The sequence below is a fragment of the Glycine max genome, chromosome 19, assembly GCF_000004515.6.
Source record: "Glycine max cultivar Williams 82 chromosome 19, Glycine_max_v4.0, whole genome shotgun sequence".
NCBI classification, from domain to species: Eukaryota; Viridiplantae; Streptophyta; class Magnoliopsida; order Fabales; family Fabaceae; genus Glycine; species Glycine max.
In genome coordinates, this window is record NC_038255.2 from 38,638,784 (window position 1) to 38,654,543 (window position 15,760).

The 15,760-nt window shown below is 32.9% G+C and overlaps 2 protein-coding genes across 2 annotated transcripts; both read right to left on the minus strand.

Moving 5' to 3' along the window:
- Window positions 1–213: 213 nt before the first annotated feature.
- LOC100805939 (probable protein S-acyltransferase 1) lies at window positions 214–8,776 on the minus strand. The gene is made up of 6 exons (XM_003553326.5): window positions 8,326–8,776; window positions 7,394–7,573; window positions 6,994–7,302; window positions 6,146–6,367; window positions 903–1,331; window positions 214–663 (listed from the first exon to the last, which is right to left on the minus strand). Exons 1-5 carry the CDS (start codon window positions 8,446–8,448, stop codon window positions 924–926), a joined length of 1,242 nt encoding a protein of 413 aa, XP_003553374.1. The 5' UTR covers window positions 8,449–8,776; the 3' UTR covers window positions 214–663; window positions 903–923.
- A 2,779-nt stretch (window positions 8,777–11,555) lies between these two features.
- LOC100786650 (histone-lysine N-methyltransferase, H3 lysine-9 specific SUVH1) lies at window positions 11,556–15,521 on the minus strand. Its single transcript, XM_041012510.1, has 3 exons — window positions 15,294–15,521; window positions 12,282–14,657; window positions 11,556–11,902 (listed from the first exon to the last, which is right to left on the minus strand). Exon 2 carries the CDS (start codon window positions 14,459–14,461, stop codon window positions 12,341–12,343), a length of 2,121 nt encoding a protein of 706 aa, XP_040868444.1. The 5' UTR covers window positions 14,462–14,657; window positions 15,294–15,521; the 3' UTR covers window positions 11,556–11,902; window positions 12,282–12,340.
- Window positions 15,522–15,760: the final 239 nt, after the last annotated feature.

The window sequence follows — 15,760 nt, forward strand, 5'->3', positions numbered from 1 at the left end:
CATTCCTGGGAATAAATTTTAAAATTTAAAATATTTAAAAAAAATCATTTGTATTAGACGATAAATTCTCACATTCCTATGTCAATCACTTTTCCACCCTTTCTCATGGGGAATATAAATGTTGAAAAACATGGTAGAAATGAAAATTATAACATTTCTAGGAATTAATAATACCCAAAAATGTTTTTCAAAACTTGTAACAAACATGGGAATATTATATTCTCATCTCCACATTCCTAAGAATTTGATAAGATTTTGTGAAACAAACATTTCATTCCAAATTTTCTTTTACCAAAACTAACAATGCAGTTTGAATTGCAGACAAGATCTACAATCCATACTAAGTTTAAGAAAGAGAATAAAGGGCGAGCATTGTTCATGATTCATTAATTTAGCGCCTTCATTCATTTATATGTCTTGCACTGATATGTGAACATGTGCAAATTCTGGTAACTTGTCATTTGTTTTCTCCTTTTTTGAGTGATGAAAGTATCTGAGTTTCCATTAAGCATATCATTGGTTTCATTCACTTTACAACTGCCATCATAAATCAAGCCACCTATACCTTTTTGCATGCCTCCCCAGTCATAAGCAAATCAACATTATAACCTTGAAATCCACTTTGCCTACAAATATTCCCTTATAGTACATGCCCAAACATATCTGCATCAAAAACAATTGAGATATCTAAATCATACAAGTTCTTAAGTTTCTGTGACTACCACAAGTTATGCAAATTCCTCATGTGTTTCTCTTTTGAATTTAAAAAATCAGACCATGAGGTAGATATGTAAATGACTTTACAAGTTCTTGATCATTGACTACTTAGGACATAAAGTTATGCATGAATAATGAGTAATTTTATGTGTACATAAATATCAAAACAAACATCAAAATGGTACCTTCAAATAAACCAGCTAGAATTATTGCTTCTCTTCATGAGCATTGGCTCCTTCAGTTTTGGATTTCAATTGATCAGCAGGAACAAAAATATCATATTCAACTTCTTTTTCTCCTGCCTTCTTCTTTAGATGATCATCAATGTCATTGTAATCCAATTCCTTCAAAATGGAAGGAACTCGCATACCATCCTTACCATACATTGTTCCCATTTCCATATCAAATTTATGTTTTGAGGTTATAAAACCTTTTTCAAGATCTGAAGTATAGGATTCATCTTGAATATTATTCTCTATTGTAACCCATTCTCTAAAATTGACTAATTTACTTGGGATCTTAGCACAGGAAAGTTCTTTGAAGTTTGCCAATATTCCTTTTGTGAATGGATTTTCCTTTTTATCATATCGGTACCGAAAATTCTCATAAGTTGTCTATTACAAAAGAACATGTCAAAAAGAGTTAGTCTAATACTACTAATATGCCACGTGGTACTTTACATGATAAGACACAAACATATGGGTCAAATTTAAAGGCAAATTACAATGAATACTAAATATGAAACCCAATTAATGTTCAAACCATATATAATAAAAAATTCTCATACAAAAATTTCATCTCTAGCTTCATTTTCATATCTTCACAACACTTTCCAAGGAAACAACAAGAACTTGTATGATATAGCAGCAACATAGTTCAAAGAAAACAATCCCCATAATATATGGTCTAAATTTACTATTGATAACTAAAAGTTTTTTTTATATACATTGTCAATGTAGTGAAAAATCTAAAAGGAATTTACCTTAATATCACATTGTTGAACGATGTGACTTTGGAACCATTTAACTTTATTCCTATTTTTTAGGCATGAACTGTTTATGCTTTTTTTCTATTTGTTAGCAGCTCTCTTTCGGTTATAATTTTTCATAAATATGTTACTTAAATCTAAATAAAATAATCCTTCTGCAATCACAATATCTCCGCTTGTTTCTTTTATCGTTTCACTTCATTTTCAGCCCTTATATAAAAAATACAACAAATTGGTATCCAAAGCTCTTATCTTTGAGGGATCTATGAGTTGAAAGAAACCATAATGGAGGGAGAAACATTATACACAAGGGATCCACCACCAGTTTTTGACGATGAGAAGTACAAGTTATGGGCTGCAACGATGACTACTTATCATTAAGCGTTGGATCTTTGGGAGGCAGTAGAAGAAAACTATGATGTTCTTAAATTACCTTCAAACCCAATGGTAGCTCAAATGAAGAATCACAAAGAGAGGAAGACAAGAAAGGCTAAAAATTGCCTTTTCTGCTATGTCAAAAATAAATTTTTACCAGAATTATGAACTTCAAGTCTACCAAAAAGATTTGGGATTATCTCAAATAATCAAGGCTATGAAAGAACCAAAGGCATGCAAGTGCTCAACTTGGCAAGAGAATTCAAGATGCAGAGCATAAAAGGGACTAAAACAATTAAAGGCTATGTTGATTGGTTGTTAAACATAGCAAATAAATTGTAACTTCTTGGGAAAGACTTTCCAGATGAAAGAATAGTGCAGAAAATTCTAGTTACTATACCTAAAAAGTATGGATCGAAGATATTGGTGTTGGAGGAGTCAAAAGACCTGTCAACCATCACCTTGGGAGAATTGATAAATGCTTTGCAGGCACGTGAGCATAGAAGAATAATGAGACAAAAGGAGCTAGTACAAGGTGCTTTTCGTATGAAAGCACAAAATTCAAGAGATGGCAAAGACAAGAAGAACAACAAATGGAAGAACAAAAAATCAGAACACTCCAACAAGCACCAAGATGAGACCTTTCCTCCATGTTCGCATTTCAAAATGACAAACCATCCTCAAGCAAGATGTTGGTGGAGGCCAAATGTCAAGTGCAAAAAATGTGGCAATATAGGACATGTAGAGCGAATCTGCAAGTTTAAACCAGAGGAGGCAAAGGTGACTACAAAGGAACAAGAAGATGAGGAGTTCAAATGATTTATGGTTAATAGTCAATGACTGCACAAACCATATGACCAATGACCAGAAGCTCTTTAAAGACCTTGACAAAATCATTGTTTCCAAAGTAAATATTGGAAATGGTGATTCATCTCAGTCAAGGGAAATGGACCATGGCTATTGACAACTTGATAGGTTTGAAATATATCTCGGATGCCTTATATGTGCCTAGCATTGACCAAAATTTGCTCAATGTTGCACAACTTGTAGAAAAGGGCTACAAAGTCATATTTGAAGACAATTGGTGTTTGATCAAAGACACAAAAGGAAAAGACACATTTAGGGTGACATGAAAGCTAAAAGCCATGCTCTAAATCTGATGGACGAGGAGCAAATAGTTTTCTCAAACACAGTGTTAAACTATGGCACAAAAGACTCAAACATTTCCACCTTGTTGAACTTTGATACATGCATAAGCATGCCTTGGTGAAAGGTGTCTCAATGCTTGAAGACAAGTTGGCTGATTGTGTGGCTTGACAATATGGTAAGCTAGTCAGAAAATTATTTTCTTAAATATCTTGGAGAGTAATTCGAAAGTTGCAGCTGGTACATATAGATGTTGGGGGACCTTAGAGAGTATCATGCTTAAATGGTAATAAATACTATATTATATTTATCAATGATTATACCAAATTTGTTGGATTTATTTCTTTAAATCCAAGATTGAGGTTGCTAATATTTTCTAGAAGTATAAAGCATTGGTAGAGAATCAAAGTGGTTGTATGTTGCAAACAATAAGGTCTGACAATGTGAAGGAATACACAAATGATGTTTTTGATAAATTTTATGAAGAAGTTGGCATTGAGAGCAAACTCATTGTGCCTTACATCCTACAACAGAATAGTGTAAGTGAGAGAAAAAATAGAAGCATCATGGAAGAACCTGGAGTAGAGATGTCAACCACAAAATGGAAAATTTCTTGGGAGTAAAGATGTCAAATTCATGGAAGATCAGCAATGGAGTTGGGGGGAACCAATAAAGACGAACCTGCCAAAAGCCCCACAATTCTTTGATGATAATGTAGATGACATTCATGTTAGAGGTACAAGATCTTTATCTGAGATTTATCAAAGGAGTAATGTTGTTTATCTTAGAACTTGTAAAATTTGAAAAAGCTAAGAAGGATGAAAAGTGGGTAAATGCTATGAAGGAAGAGTTAAAGATGATAAAAAAAATGAAACTTAGGAGCTAGTGGATAGACCTCAACACAAGCAACTTATAAGAGTCAAATGGGTTTATAGAACCAAACTCAATTCGAATAGTTCTATAAATAAATACAAGGCCAAGTTGGTGGTGAAAGGCTCATCTCAGATGTTTGGAAAGAGTTTTTTAGAAATGTTTGCTCCGGTTACACACCTTGATACAATTAGAATTCTACTTGCCTTGATTGTGCATAAAGGATGGAAAACTTATATTTTAGATGTAAAATCTGTGTTTCTAAATGGTTACTTATAGGAGGAGATTTATGAAGATTAGCCTGAAGGGTTTTAAGTTAAAGGGGAGGAGGAGAAAGTTACAAGTTGAAAAAGGCGTTATATGGTCTTAAACAGGCTCTTAGGGCTTGGTATAGCAAGACAAAAATGACCATTTTCAAGATCTTGGATTTGTCAAAAGTCCTAGTGAAGCTACATTATATGTGAAATTGGTTGATGCTAATTTAATCATAATTTCTATCTATGTTGATGACCTCCTTATGACAGGCACGAATGAAAAACTAATAATGGAGTTTAAAGTTGAAATGCTCCAAGTGCATGAGATGGAAGATCTTGGTTTGATGTACTTTTTATGGGATGAAAGTAAAAAAAGATCATGATGGAGTCTTTATATGCCAAAAGAAGTATACAAAGGAGATACTTAAAAAGTTCTGAATGGAGTATTGCAAAAGTATTACCACTCCAATGAATCAAATGGAAAATTTTAGCAAAGCTGATAGACCTGATAAAGTTGATGAAATGCATCACAGAAGCATGATTGATTGCTTAATGTATCTTACTGCAACTAGACCTGACATTTTGTTTGCATTAAGTATACTTTCAAGGTTCATGCATTGTGCTAGTGAAGTACATTTGCAAGTTGCCAAATGAGTTGTTAGATATATTAAGGGCACTTTAGACTATGGTGTGATGTACTCTCATTCTCATAATTTTAAGCTTCATGGATACTCTGATAATGACTAGTTAGGTTGTGTTTATGACATGAGAAACACCTTTGATTATTGTTTTACTTTGGTTTTCTAGAGTTTTTTCTTGGTGTTCCAAAAAGCAAGAAGTTATAGCTCAATCAAATGCAAAAGCATGCATTTGTTGTTGTTGTAGTGAATCAGACTCTTTGGATCAAAAACATCATGACAAATTTGCATATGGAACAAGGAGAGAGAACACAAATGTTTGTGAACAACCAGACTCCAATCTCAATTGCCAATGATCCAATATTTCATGGCAAAACAAAGCATTTCAAGATTAGGTTTTTTCTTCTAAGAGAGGTTCAAAGGGGAGGAGAAGTAAAGCTATTGTACGGCAAAACAGAGAATTAAAGTGTTGACATTCTAACCAAGGCACTTTCAAAAGCCAGATTTGAATACATGAGACCAAAGCTTGGAGTCTTGAGTTTCAAAGTCAAGGAGGAGTGTTGAACAATGTGATTGTTGGAACCATTTAACAAACTACAGAAGATCATATTTTTATGCTATTTTTTAGGAAAATAACAGTCATGTTGACGGATAGGATGAAACTGTTTTATTCTTTTTTTTTGGCATAATTAGTTTATTGTTTTTTCTATTTGTTAGCCACTTTCTTTTAAGTTAAAATGTTTTGTAAATAAGTTTCTTATATCTTAATAAAATAAGTCTTATGGAGTCACAATATCCCCGTTTATTTCTTTTATCGATACACTTCATTTTCAGTCCCTATAAACAAAAACTTCACACATCATACTAATGAATAGAAGGATGTGTATAAATCAAACTCTATAACCAACAACCAATTCTAAACTTTCCTAATAATGAATTAATTATAACTAAAAATTCCACAAATACGTACAAAAAGAAACCAACTCGTAGAGGTTTTATTTTATAGACAAATATTAATTGTTAGTTTATTTATTTTTTTATCAACGGGGAGGATTGAACCCACAACACCTTTCCCTCATAGAAGTTGGAATTATAATTAATGTTCATCCATAGCTTATAGAAGTAGATAATGTAGAGCATTAAAAAAAACATTATACCTGATTAGTCGAAATCAAATAAAGATGGAAAACTGTTAGCCCTCCCACAAACCAAACAGCTATGAAGCAATATACAATGAGAGTAACTGATAGGACATCGTGTGATATGTTGACCCACAATCTACCTTCTTGTCGAAGAAGGTTAACCCAGGAAAATGAAAACACGTATATACACAACAAGGTTGATGATGATATGAACAATATGAAGAATGGGTAGTTACGCTGAACAAACATGAAGACAAGGAAGAAAGTTAGGTTCTGTTGAAGATAAGAGAAATGTGAAGTTCACTATCTATTGCGTAAATGGGTTAAATATAGTAAAACACATACATAAATTTATCAATATGTAAAAGTGTAAAGAAGAAAAACAAAAAGGACTTTTCTAATCATATGTTAATTAAGGGACACTAGTCTGCCCATGTGCATTGAAGCAATGAAACTATCTTAATACTACAACTAAATTGAAAACAAAATGTACAACATTGTAATGTCTTTGATGTTTTAATATATTTTTCACTATATGAAAAATGAGATAAATGCAAGCAATTTATATTTCGATAGCATTATAAAAATCATTTACTATTAATGCATTCTAATTAAATTCAACAAATAATATATAATTAGGATTTAATTTAAATATATTGATAATATAAAAAAATTATATTATTATTTAATTATGAATTATCATATATAATAAGATTATTGATTTTTATAATAACTATTTAAAAAAAATATTTATAAAAAATATTTATATTGATTTGAAATTTTGATAACATTAAAAAATTTAAACTAAAAGTCCATACAAATTAAACTCTATAATATAATAATTAAGAATAACTTATACTTACTGATCCAATACATTGACCAACCCAAGGACAATGATGATCAAACTTCTGAACACAATTATTGCAAATGGAGCAATGGGAAGCACGTGGTGGACGATATAACAAGCAAGTATCACAAAATTTCACCTTCACTGTGTGGCCATTGACTAACACATCTTTCACTCTGGGCAACTTAAGATTAGGGGCCCTATTATTTATCCATTCCATGGATGGTGTGTTTATGTCTAATGGTTCATCTAATTCAGGTGGGTGAGCATTTCTGGGAATAATTCCTGGATCTCTACCAGATGTCATGAAGAGAAAAATAAAATCCTGTCGCAACCAATGAAATTTGTCATGTTAAGAATATCATCACCATGCCAAATACTCATTATTGAAAAGAAAACATTTCAACTTTACCAACCAAAACTGTGAGAATCACTGCTCCAATTAGTACAGGGTTGCTAAAGTGAGGGTCTTCTTCCTTTAGTGATACTAACATTCTTATGCAAAATGTTATTGCAGGACCTCCAATCAAGAATGATGTTAGAAACAGAGATGATGCATCCTGACCAAAAACTAATCTTCCACCACATAGAAATTTCTGACATAAAGAAAAGGTTTATAAAAAATTAGTTTATATAAACACTACACTTAACCTTTATATATAGTCTAAGGCCCTATAGACTGGTTCCTAAATAAACAACTCAAGGAACTTTAATATAATCAGTGTTCAAAACACTTCTACCTACTTCCAAAGAACTTTAACATAGAAAATGGTTTGAGCATTCAAGGAACAATTTTTGGATAATATTTGGATGTTCATCAATCTCTCAAACACCAAAAACAAACATCTTGCACTAATCCAAATCTACTAAAAAAACAGAAAATTCTCTCTCTTAATTCTACTCATGAACAACAAAGTAACCTTAAGGGAATTGCTCCACTCACCCATAAAAACTAAAAATTCTAAAAAATAAGGGCACAAATATAATTTTTTATATTTTATCAAGCAACACATATTAATTTTATCAAGTAACACCATCTTCATTTCAATCATCGTAAGATCTCATTTTTCACCCTTAGAGCATCAAATATCTCACATAAAACTTGTAACATCCAATAAACTAAACAAAACACGAAAATGGTTAAAACAAATATTTCTTTTTTCATTCTCCCCAACAATTAATCTTTCTTTGTCAAACATCTGCACCAAAACCAATATGTTTTGTGAAACCAATACGACAAAAGTTTTCATTTTGATCAAAGAAAAACATTAAGTGACACAAATACTAAAAAGGGTGTATGAAAATTTCAAGGAAACAACAAAACAACAAGGGGAAAAAAAAAGTATACATTGTTTCCTTTCCAAACACGGTAGACCCTTTGTTTAACATTGGAAGATTCCATTGAGACGATCCTGGAAGGGGAGGGAGAGGCCAAGTTGTTATTTTGGAGGTAGGAGTTGTTGGTGAACATAATGGCATACGATAATATTGAGTCTCTGTTGTTGTTGTTGCTGCAATGATCACCTTTGTTGTTGGCAAAAACCCACGTGCATGTGTTGCATGCGTTGTATTGACTTAAGATTTTTGCTTCTTCGTGTGATTTTTAATTATTATTGTCCCTCACCGCGAGATCAATTGGCCGTGGTAGGGGAACAACAAGAAGGGAATTAAATTTCCCTTCTAAAGTTCCTTCCCTTTCTTTCTCACAAACTCATTTTCCCACACCCCTTGACCTCTCTCTCTCCATCTCTCTCTCTTCTCCCCCATGAAAACAGCATTGCTCTAACCAATTTTCAAATTCCACCGGTCTTTTCTCATGTACTAACTATTTTAGAAAAGAACATAGCTAAATCCTATATATATGGTAAGAAATTATTTTTGAGTAAGTGGGAATGACTTGGCATTATTTTTCTTATCACTTGCATTCGAAAATCTTACCACTCTTGCATCATTACAAAACCTCAACCCCTAGTTGAACATCATAATTTTTTTGTTATTCATTTGAGTCCCCCGTCTTGAGCAATCAAATGTTTAGTATTTTTTTTATTAAGTAACTAATCATTAATCAATTATTCTTGCATTCGCACGAGTCACATTTGGCGATAGGATGGACTTAGGAGATCCAAATAGATGGCTTTTATAAAATAGGTAAAGACATTATCATTTTAATGTTATTTTTTATTTTAATTTTCTGAAATACTAAATGATAACACATGCATGATTATCATTCATTAAGGTTATTATATAATATAAGAGTTTACATTCTATTGAGGTATCAATGAAAAAAATGAAGTTTATTTTTATTATCTTTTCTTTGTAGCTTTAATGGTAAATTTTAGGAGTAGTGATAGAATAGTCTCTTGGAGCCTATCATTTGCCTTTACATATGTTCTAAAACAATTTATGTCTATAATTATTTTCTTAAAAATAAATAATTAAACATATTAGACAGAACCAAACAGTAGTAAAAACTTATATTTTTTTTAAATTTAAAAGTTAACACAATAGAAAATAAACGTATTGTTTCAAAAATAGTACTTATATATTTAATTAATAACTTTATCTCACACAATTTATCATTTTATAAATTTGTTGTAAAAAAATAATTTGATGTAATGCAACTAATTTGATATAATATTGTATCATATTTAAATTTACATAATAATATTATAGATTTAAATCACTTAATTTTTTTAATTTATAAGTATTTATATTTATTTTTTAAAGTATAATTCACATCTTCAAAGATATAAATTAAAAAAGAGATAAACACAGTAACATGAATATAGAGAAAATATAATTATAACATTTATTTTATACACAGAATAATTTGTATTTATTATAGGACAATTGATATTATAAGATGAATAATATTATAGTATTACTGGACAAAAAATATTGTATGACAAATACTAGTAGTACTCAAATTTTATAAGACGTTTTTGTTTACAAAATTATTAATGTTTTACAAATCCAAGACTAAATAATTTTCCAAAAAATCATATTAACCCCAAAATTTAATTTTTAATTTGTATAAATTAATTTTATTTTATAAAAATATTTTATTTTTTATTTTATTTACTTCTCTTATAAATGTTTAAGAAGTTTTTTGAAAGAGACCTTAAAAATTAAAATCAAGTGAATTATCAATAAAATCTAACTTAATTAATTGAAAGTGGATAAGTTATTATAAATTATCTAGAAAACATTTGATTCATCCAAAATCGATTTGCCTTTCAACTGGTTGCATCCTATCTAATCTGCCATTCATTTTTTTTCGTGTATTTTTTACTCTCTTTTTTTGTAGTGGAATGTATATTTTACTCAAAACAAAACACGTTCAGAACAGAAAAAACACTCATACGTAAAGAAAGAGCATTTATCTTCCAGGAAATGGTTTTCACTCTTAGTTACTTCATGTGTGAAATGCTTTTCAATTTTTTCTGAAATGTTTAGTTATTACCAAAGCTCAAAATGAAAAAAAAAACTTTTTTTTTTATTTTTCTCTATTTTTATTGAATATGGAAACAGTGTAAGTAAACAATCCCCTAAACAAAAATCATGTTATTCAAACACGCTTTTAATTACAATCAATTCTATCGATGACGTCCACAAACGCACTACGCCACCCAAAATATCAAGATGGAATTGATTATTGACCTATGAATCCAACAATCATATCCAAAAATAACCATTTATGCAAGTTATTAATGAAATGGAAAATCACAAAAACAAACAATTATGACCTGAAGTCATGTTAAAATGGAGCACCGGAAAACAGTGAGGGGAAAGAACATTTCAAAATGCCAATGAAGAAGGAGTGGAAAACGATTTACATGGGAAAAAGTTTCAGATGAGTGAAAAAAAAGGGGAGAACATTTTCCAAGAGTTTCATAAATTACACACAATAAAATAAAACATGCACATGCACATGCGGAAATCAAGGTGAGGTCATGAGAGAGAGAAATGAGGAGAAAAAAATAACCTTAGCATAAATTACACCACCATACATTAGCTTTTTCTGTAAGCTCTTATTTGTGTTTTAATATTATAAACTTAGGGTTATTGTTTCTGCACCTCCAAGGAGCTTCCTGCACCCCCTTTTTGGTTTCCGAAATGCACCCCGTTTTTGGCTTCCGAATTACCAATCCAGAAGGTAAAAAAAATAAAATCCGGAAGGTGCAGGAATCAACTTGGAGGAGCAGGAAGCAATAGCCTAAAGTTGTTTTTTAAAGAACTTTTGTATAAAAGTATTCGATCCAGCTTTTTTTAAAGGAAAAAAAAAACTAAACTAAACCAAACCAAATAGTTGGCGTGAATGCCCACGGCAATAATACTTTTATGAGGTTCAAAATGAAATATATCTAAATAAACTAAAAAATATTATCACAAGTCATTTTGAAAATTTTAACTAAATACTTTTCTGCAAAGTATAGATTTCTAAACATAAGGTTCATTTTCTCTAGTTTCATTTCCAAAAGAAAAACACGGTAAATTTTCGGAACCATCCAAGGGGAACTATACTAATAAATTTAAACCAACTATTTGTAGGATTAAAATATCCACTGGCCAAGCATATGCAAAAGAATAGAATATCAGGATGGTTTTTGGAAATGATGGGCAACAAACAAAATATTCAATTCTACAGGTCAAATTTAATTTTACCATGTGGACTACTAAAAAAGCCCTACTACTCAAAATCCATCCCAAAAAAAATAAAAGGGTATCTAACAGCAGAAAAAGAAACAATCTACACAAAATGTGTCTTACAGTTAACTTTTACACCTTAACTTACCCTCAATAGCAAAATAGACAACTTGCTCTTTCATGTGCCAATTTACTAGGTTTGCCAAAAAAGAAAAGTTGGTCTCTGCTAACATCTTTCTACACAGTTCCATCCTGCTGTCTGACTTGTATAGCTAAAGCTGAGAAACAAAAAGCATTGACATAAATCAGATTTTCCTTTTTTTGTGAACCAACCATGTGAAATCCGAATTATATAAAAAAAGTTATGCTATTTCTACACCAGAGAGACAGAAATCATAATTTTTTAGCTTAGAAAACAAATACATTGTTAGTCCTTTAACCAATCAATACACAACATTAAGTAATAATTGATTCAGCATTGCCAAGGTTAGGTCAAGCAAAGGATTTCAAGCATGCATGTTAGTTATAAAAATATTCATGTACCTTCAACAACTTTTGCTTAATCATTGATCATGAAAAGCATGATAAAGGGAGGGACAAAGTATATAAATAATCATTTAGTTTATAAGAAAGTAATTTGGAAAAATGTAGACTAACCTTATCCTTAAGTATATTCATTCGGAGGCCTCCTCCTCCAAAATTCATTAGACAATTAATTAACAAAAGTAACCCCTGCATTTTACAGATCCACATAAGCATTTCTTTTTCCTCTGACCTACTTTGAGAGGAAGAACTGCCCCATAATCATAAGTCAACTCCATCATAGGCGGGATATGTCTGATTGCATAGAAAGCAATGTGGAGATCTGACTCGTTCTTATTTTCACGTATGACTGGACGCCATAATACATTTGGAGAGCAGCAGTGGTTCATAAACCGAGCAACATTTCCTTCATTTTTTGCTGATATATAAAGCGGGGATGGGATTTTCGGAGCTTCAGTATCACCAGGAAAAACTTCCAGTTGCTGATAAATGCGAGTAGAATCAAAAATGTAATCATCTTCATTGTCACCACCAAGCTCCTCCATTCTAGCACTATCTACAACTTCCCCTGCATACTCACATAAGAAAGTTCCTGCACGAATAGAATCCCATGATCTAAGACCCCAACCTTTATTCTTGGTTCTGAAAACCTCCAAACGAAATTTCAAGCCACTTTGAGAAACCCGATTTCGGCAATTGGAAGGACATTGACAAGAAGGGCCACACTCATATATCACAGATTTTAAGTCCGCAAGTAACGAAGCTGAAGAATATGGAAGATAGCCTCCATTTTTTTGAATGCAAGGACAATTAAAATTGTTAGGTTGACATCCACCAACACAAGGGCATCCAGTAGAAGATTCCACAGGAGCAGTTGGCCTCAAATTCTTTAGAGTTGGGATGTAAGTGAAATATGCAGGGCCCTTCTCATTATCAACATCATTCACAAGACATACAGGTATATTTTCAGCCCCAGAAGTAAGATCAGGTAATATAACCCCAGCTCTTGAAGCAGATTTCTCAGTCCATTGTTGAATGGATTTCCAAATCATATAAGCTTGAGGCTGTCCGGGCAACCTGACTAAGTTATACTTGAATACATTGAAACCAGATTTTGCTTTCTCCACCCAGGAATTTTGAATCTTGTAAAGGCCATCATAGACGTAAATCTTCCCAGTTGGATGTTGTGGATCCCTCAAACCCCTAATTACTCTTACTTCATTACCTCTATGCGCACTCTTCTCCAATGCAAGATTACCCCTTTCAAGCTTTTGATCACTTGCTCCCTTGTCACGGTTCACCCCACCTTGGCCACTGTAAATCAACACATCCCCATCCTCCACATTATCTTCATACCCTCCAGATGAGACGATACTTACAGCTAAAGGCTCTTCTTCTTGACTGGTTTTGCCAATGTAATCAATTCCAGCCATAGAAGGAGCATGTAAGCCCACTAAGCACAATTCAAATCTGAAAAAGAAAATATCCCCAATCTCAACACCAGGCACAACTCCAATACGTTTCTTGCTGTTGGTCCGAATCCCTTTATTCATCATAATTGCACCTGCCTTCAAATCAGGCCGTTTTGCTCCAGAGTTAGCTGCCCTATTTGAATCTTCAATTTGTCCAAGCTTTCTTCGCATCACTTCATATATCATGAGTGTATATGCAACTGAATCCCTGCTACCTTCTGGTTGACTAAGTACATCGAAAACCAGTGCATTGAGTGATTTGAGAATATCAGCAGCGACTGCATCCGGATCAACATCAACAGAAACAGAACCACCACTCTGTCTTGCCTTAGTCTTCTTATTTGACTTGCGCTTTGACCTCCCAGTCCCAGTTCCTTCATCTGCATCAATTTCCTCTATCTCAACATTACTATAGCCATCTTCCTCTGTGACCCATCCACGACTTCGGGTATTCTTTTGCGATGAGCCCACGTCTCCATTTGCAGCACCAGTGGGTGTCCTAAATGAATTAATTGGAACTGCAGTAGATACCGGAGCTGCAGGAACGCGTTGACCAGATGGGGTTTGCGCATTCTGTTCAGAGAGCCTCTGGGATTCCGAGGAGATAAAGAAAGGATAGAAGGGTGCAACACCTGAAGGGAAAGGGCCTGAAGGAGAAACACACACAAAAGGGGCACCACCTTGTGGAGTTGAAGATGAAGCAGGATTAGATGGTGAAGGGAACACAGGAACAAGAGTTCTTAAGGGCTTCACATTTAAAACCCTAGTCTTATCAAAGGACTCAGATGCAGGTGTAGTACCTTGACCAAAATGGTGTTCCATTGGTACAATTTTAAAGCAGTACAAATACTCTCTCTTCTACAAGCAACCTTGCCCAAAGTATAGTACCCAACAATCTCAGTGTACAGAAAAATCAATGAAATGCTAGATAATATAAATTAAAGTACAAAAGACCACACACTACAAGGAATGAAAGATGCAATCCTTGGAGTCAACACTGGGAAATACAACACAGTTCCTGAAACAAACATGCAAGAAAATTTGGAGTCAGTAGCCAAGAAAAACGACAAAAAATAAATCTATCCAAAATGTTAAAACAAAAGGGGGGAAAAAACAAGCAAACAAACAAACAAAATTAGATTGCGGAATAGAACCATAAAATTTCTGGCAGCCATCCCCATTCAGATAAAAAAGGAGAAAATTGAAAAACAAAAATCTAAAGAAAGCAAAGCTCAAAAGATAAAAGATAAAGGAGGAAAATAATTGCGTTGCTGAACAGAACCATAAAATTTCTTACAGTCATCCCCATTCAGATGAAAGAGGGACAAAAATTGGGTCTCTGAATAAAACCACAAAAATTTCTTACAGCCACCCTCATTCAGATAAAAGAGGAGAAAATTGAAAAAAAAAAGAATCTAACAACACACAAAAAAAAATAATCTAACGACAAAAAGAAACATGCAAAGGAACCACCTCGAAGGAACGAAAAGAACCAGAAAATGGTGAGAAAGAGAGATGAAAAAAATACAATCTTTAAATCCTAATTCCGATCAGATCGGTTTAGGGGCAAGAATATCAAATCCAGGGTGTGGACTCCTAACTTGAATTACAAAATGGAATCTTTCAGACAAAAAAGGTGAAAATTGAAGCAAACCTGAAGTGGTTTTTGCATATTAAACTAAGCTTCAATCAGAGTCCATGAAACTTCTCCAAACCGAAGCTGCTTCGGCGTTTTGGAGAGAGAAAGACAGAGAGAGAGAGAGAATTTTTGTTGTTGTTCTGTCTTTACGTGGTTTCAGAAATCAGAAATGATCATGTGCAAGTGAGACGCACCAAGTGGTGCTGTTTCTTAGATTATGATGTATGTGTGGCGACATCTGGTTGGACACTTAAGGTAAGCGTGAAAACGTGTTTTTATTGTAAGGAGGCTTCGAAGGTGGCCCCATGGGTCAGATTTGATCGGAATGGAATGATGAAAGGGGTAACCAAATGGAGAATTAGTGGGGGGAATGTGAGAAAATTAATACAATTAAATATTGCATGCTAGAATATGAATCAGATAAAATGGACATGTCCAAGTGTAATAATCTTTTTATGTTGATAATAACATGATGTCTTGGT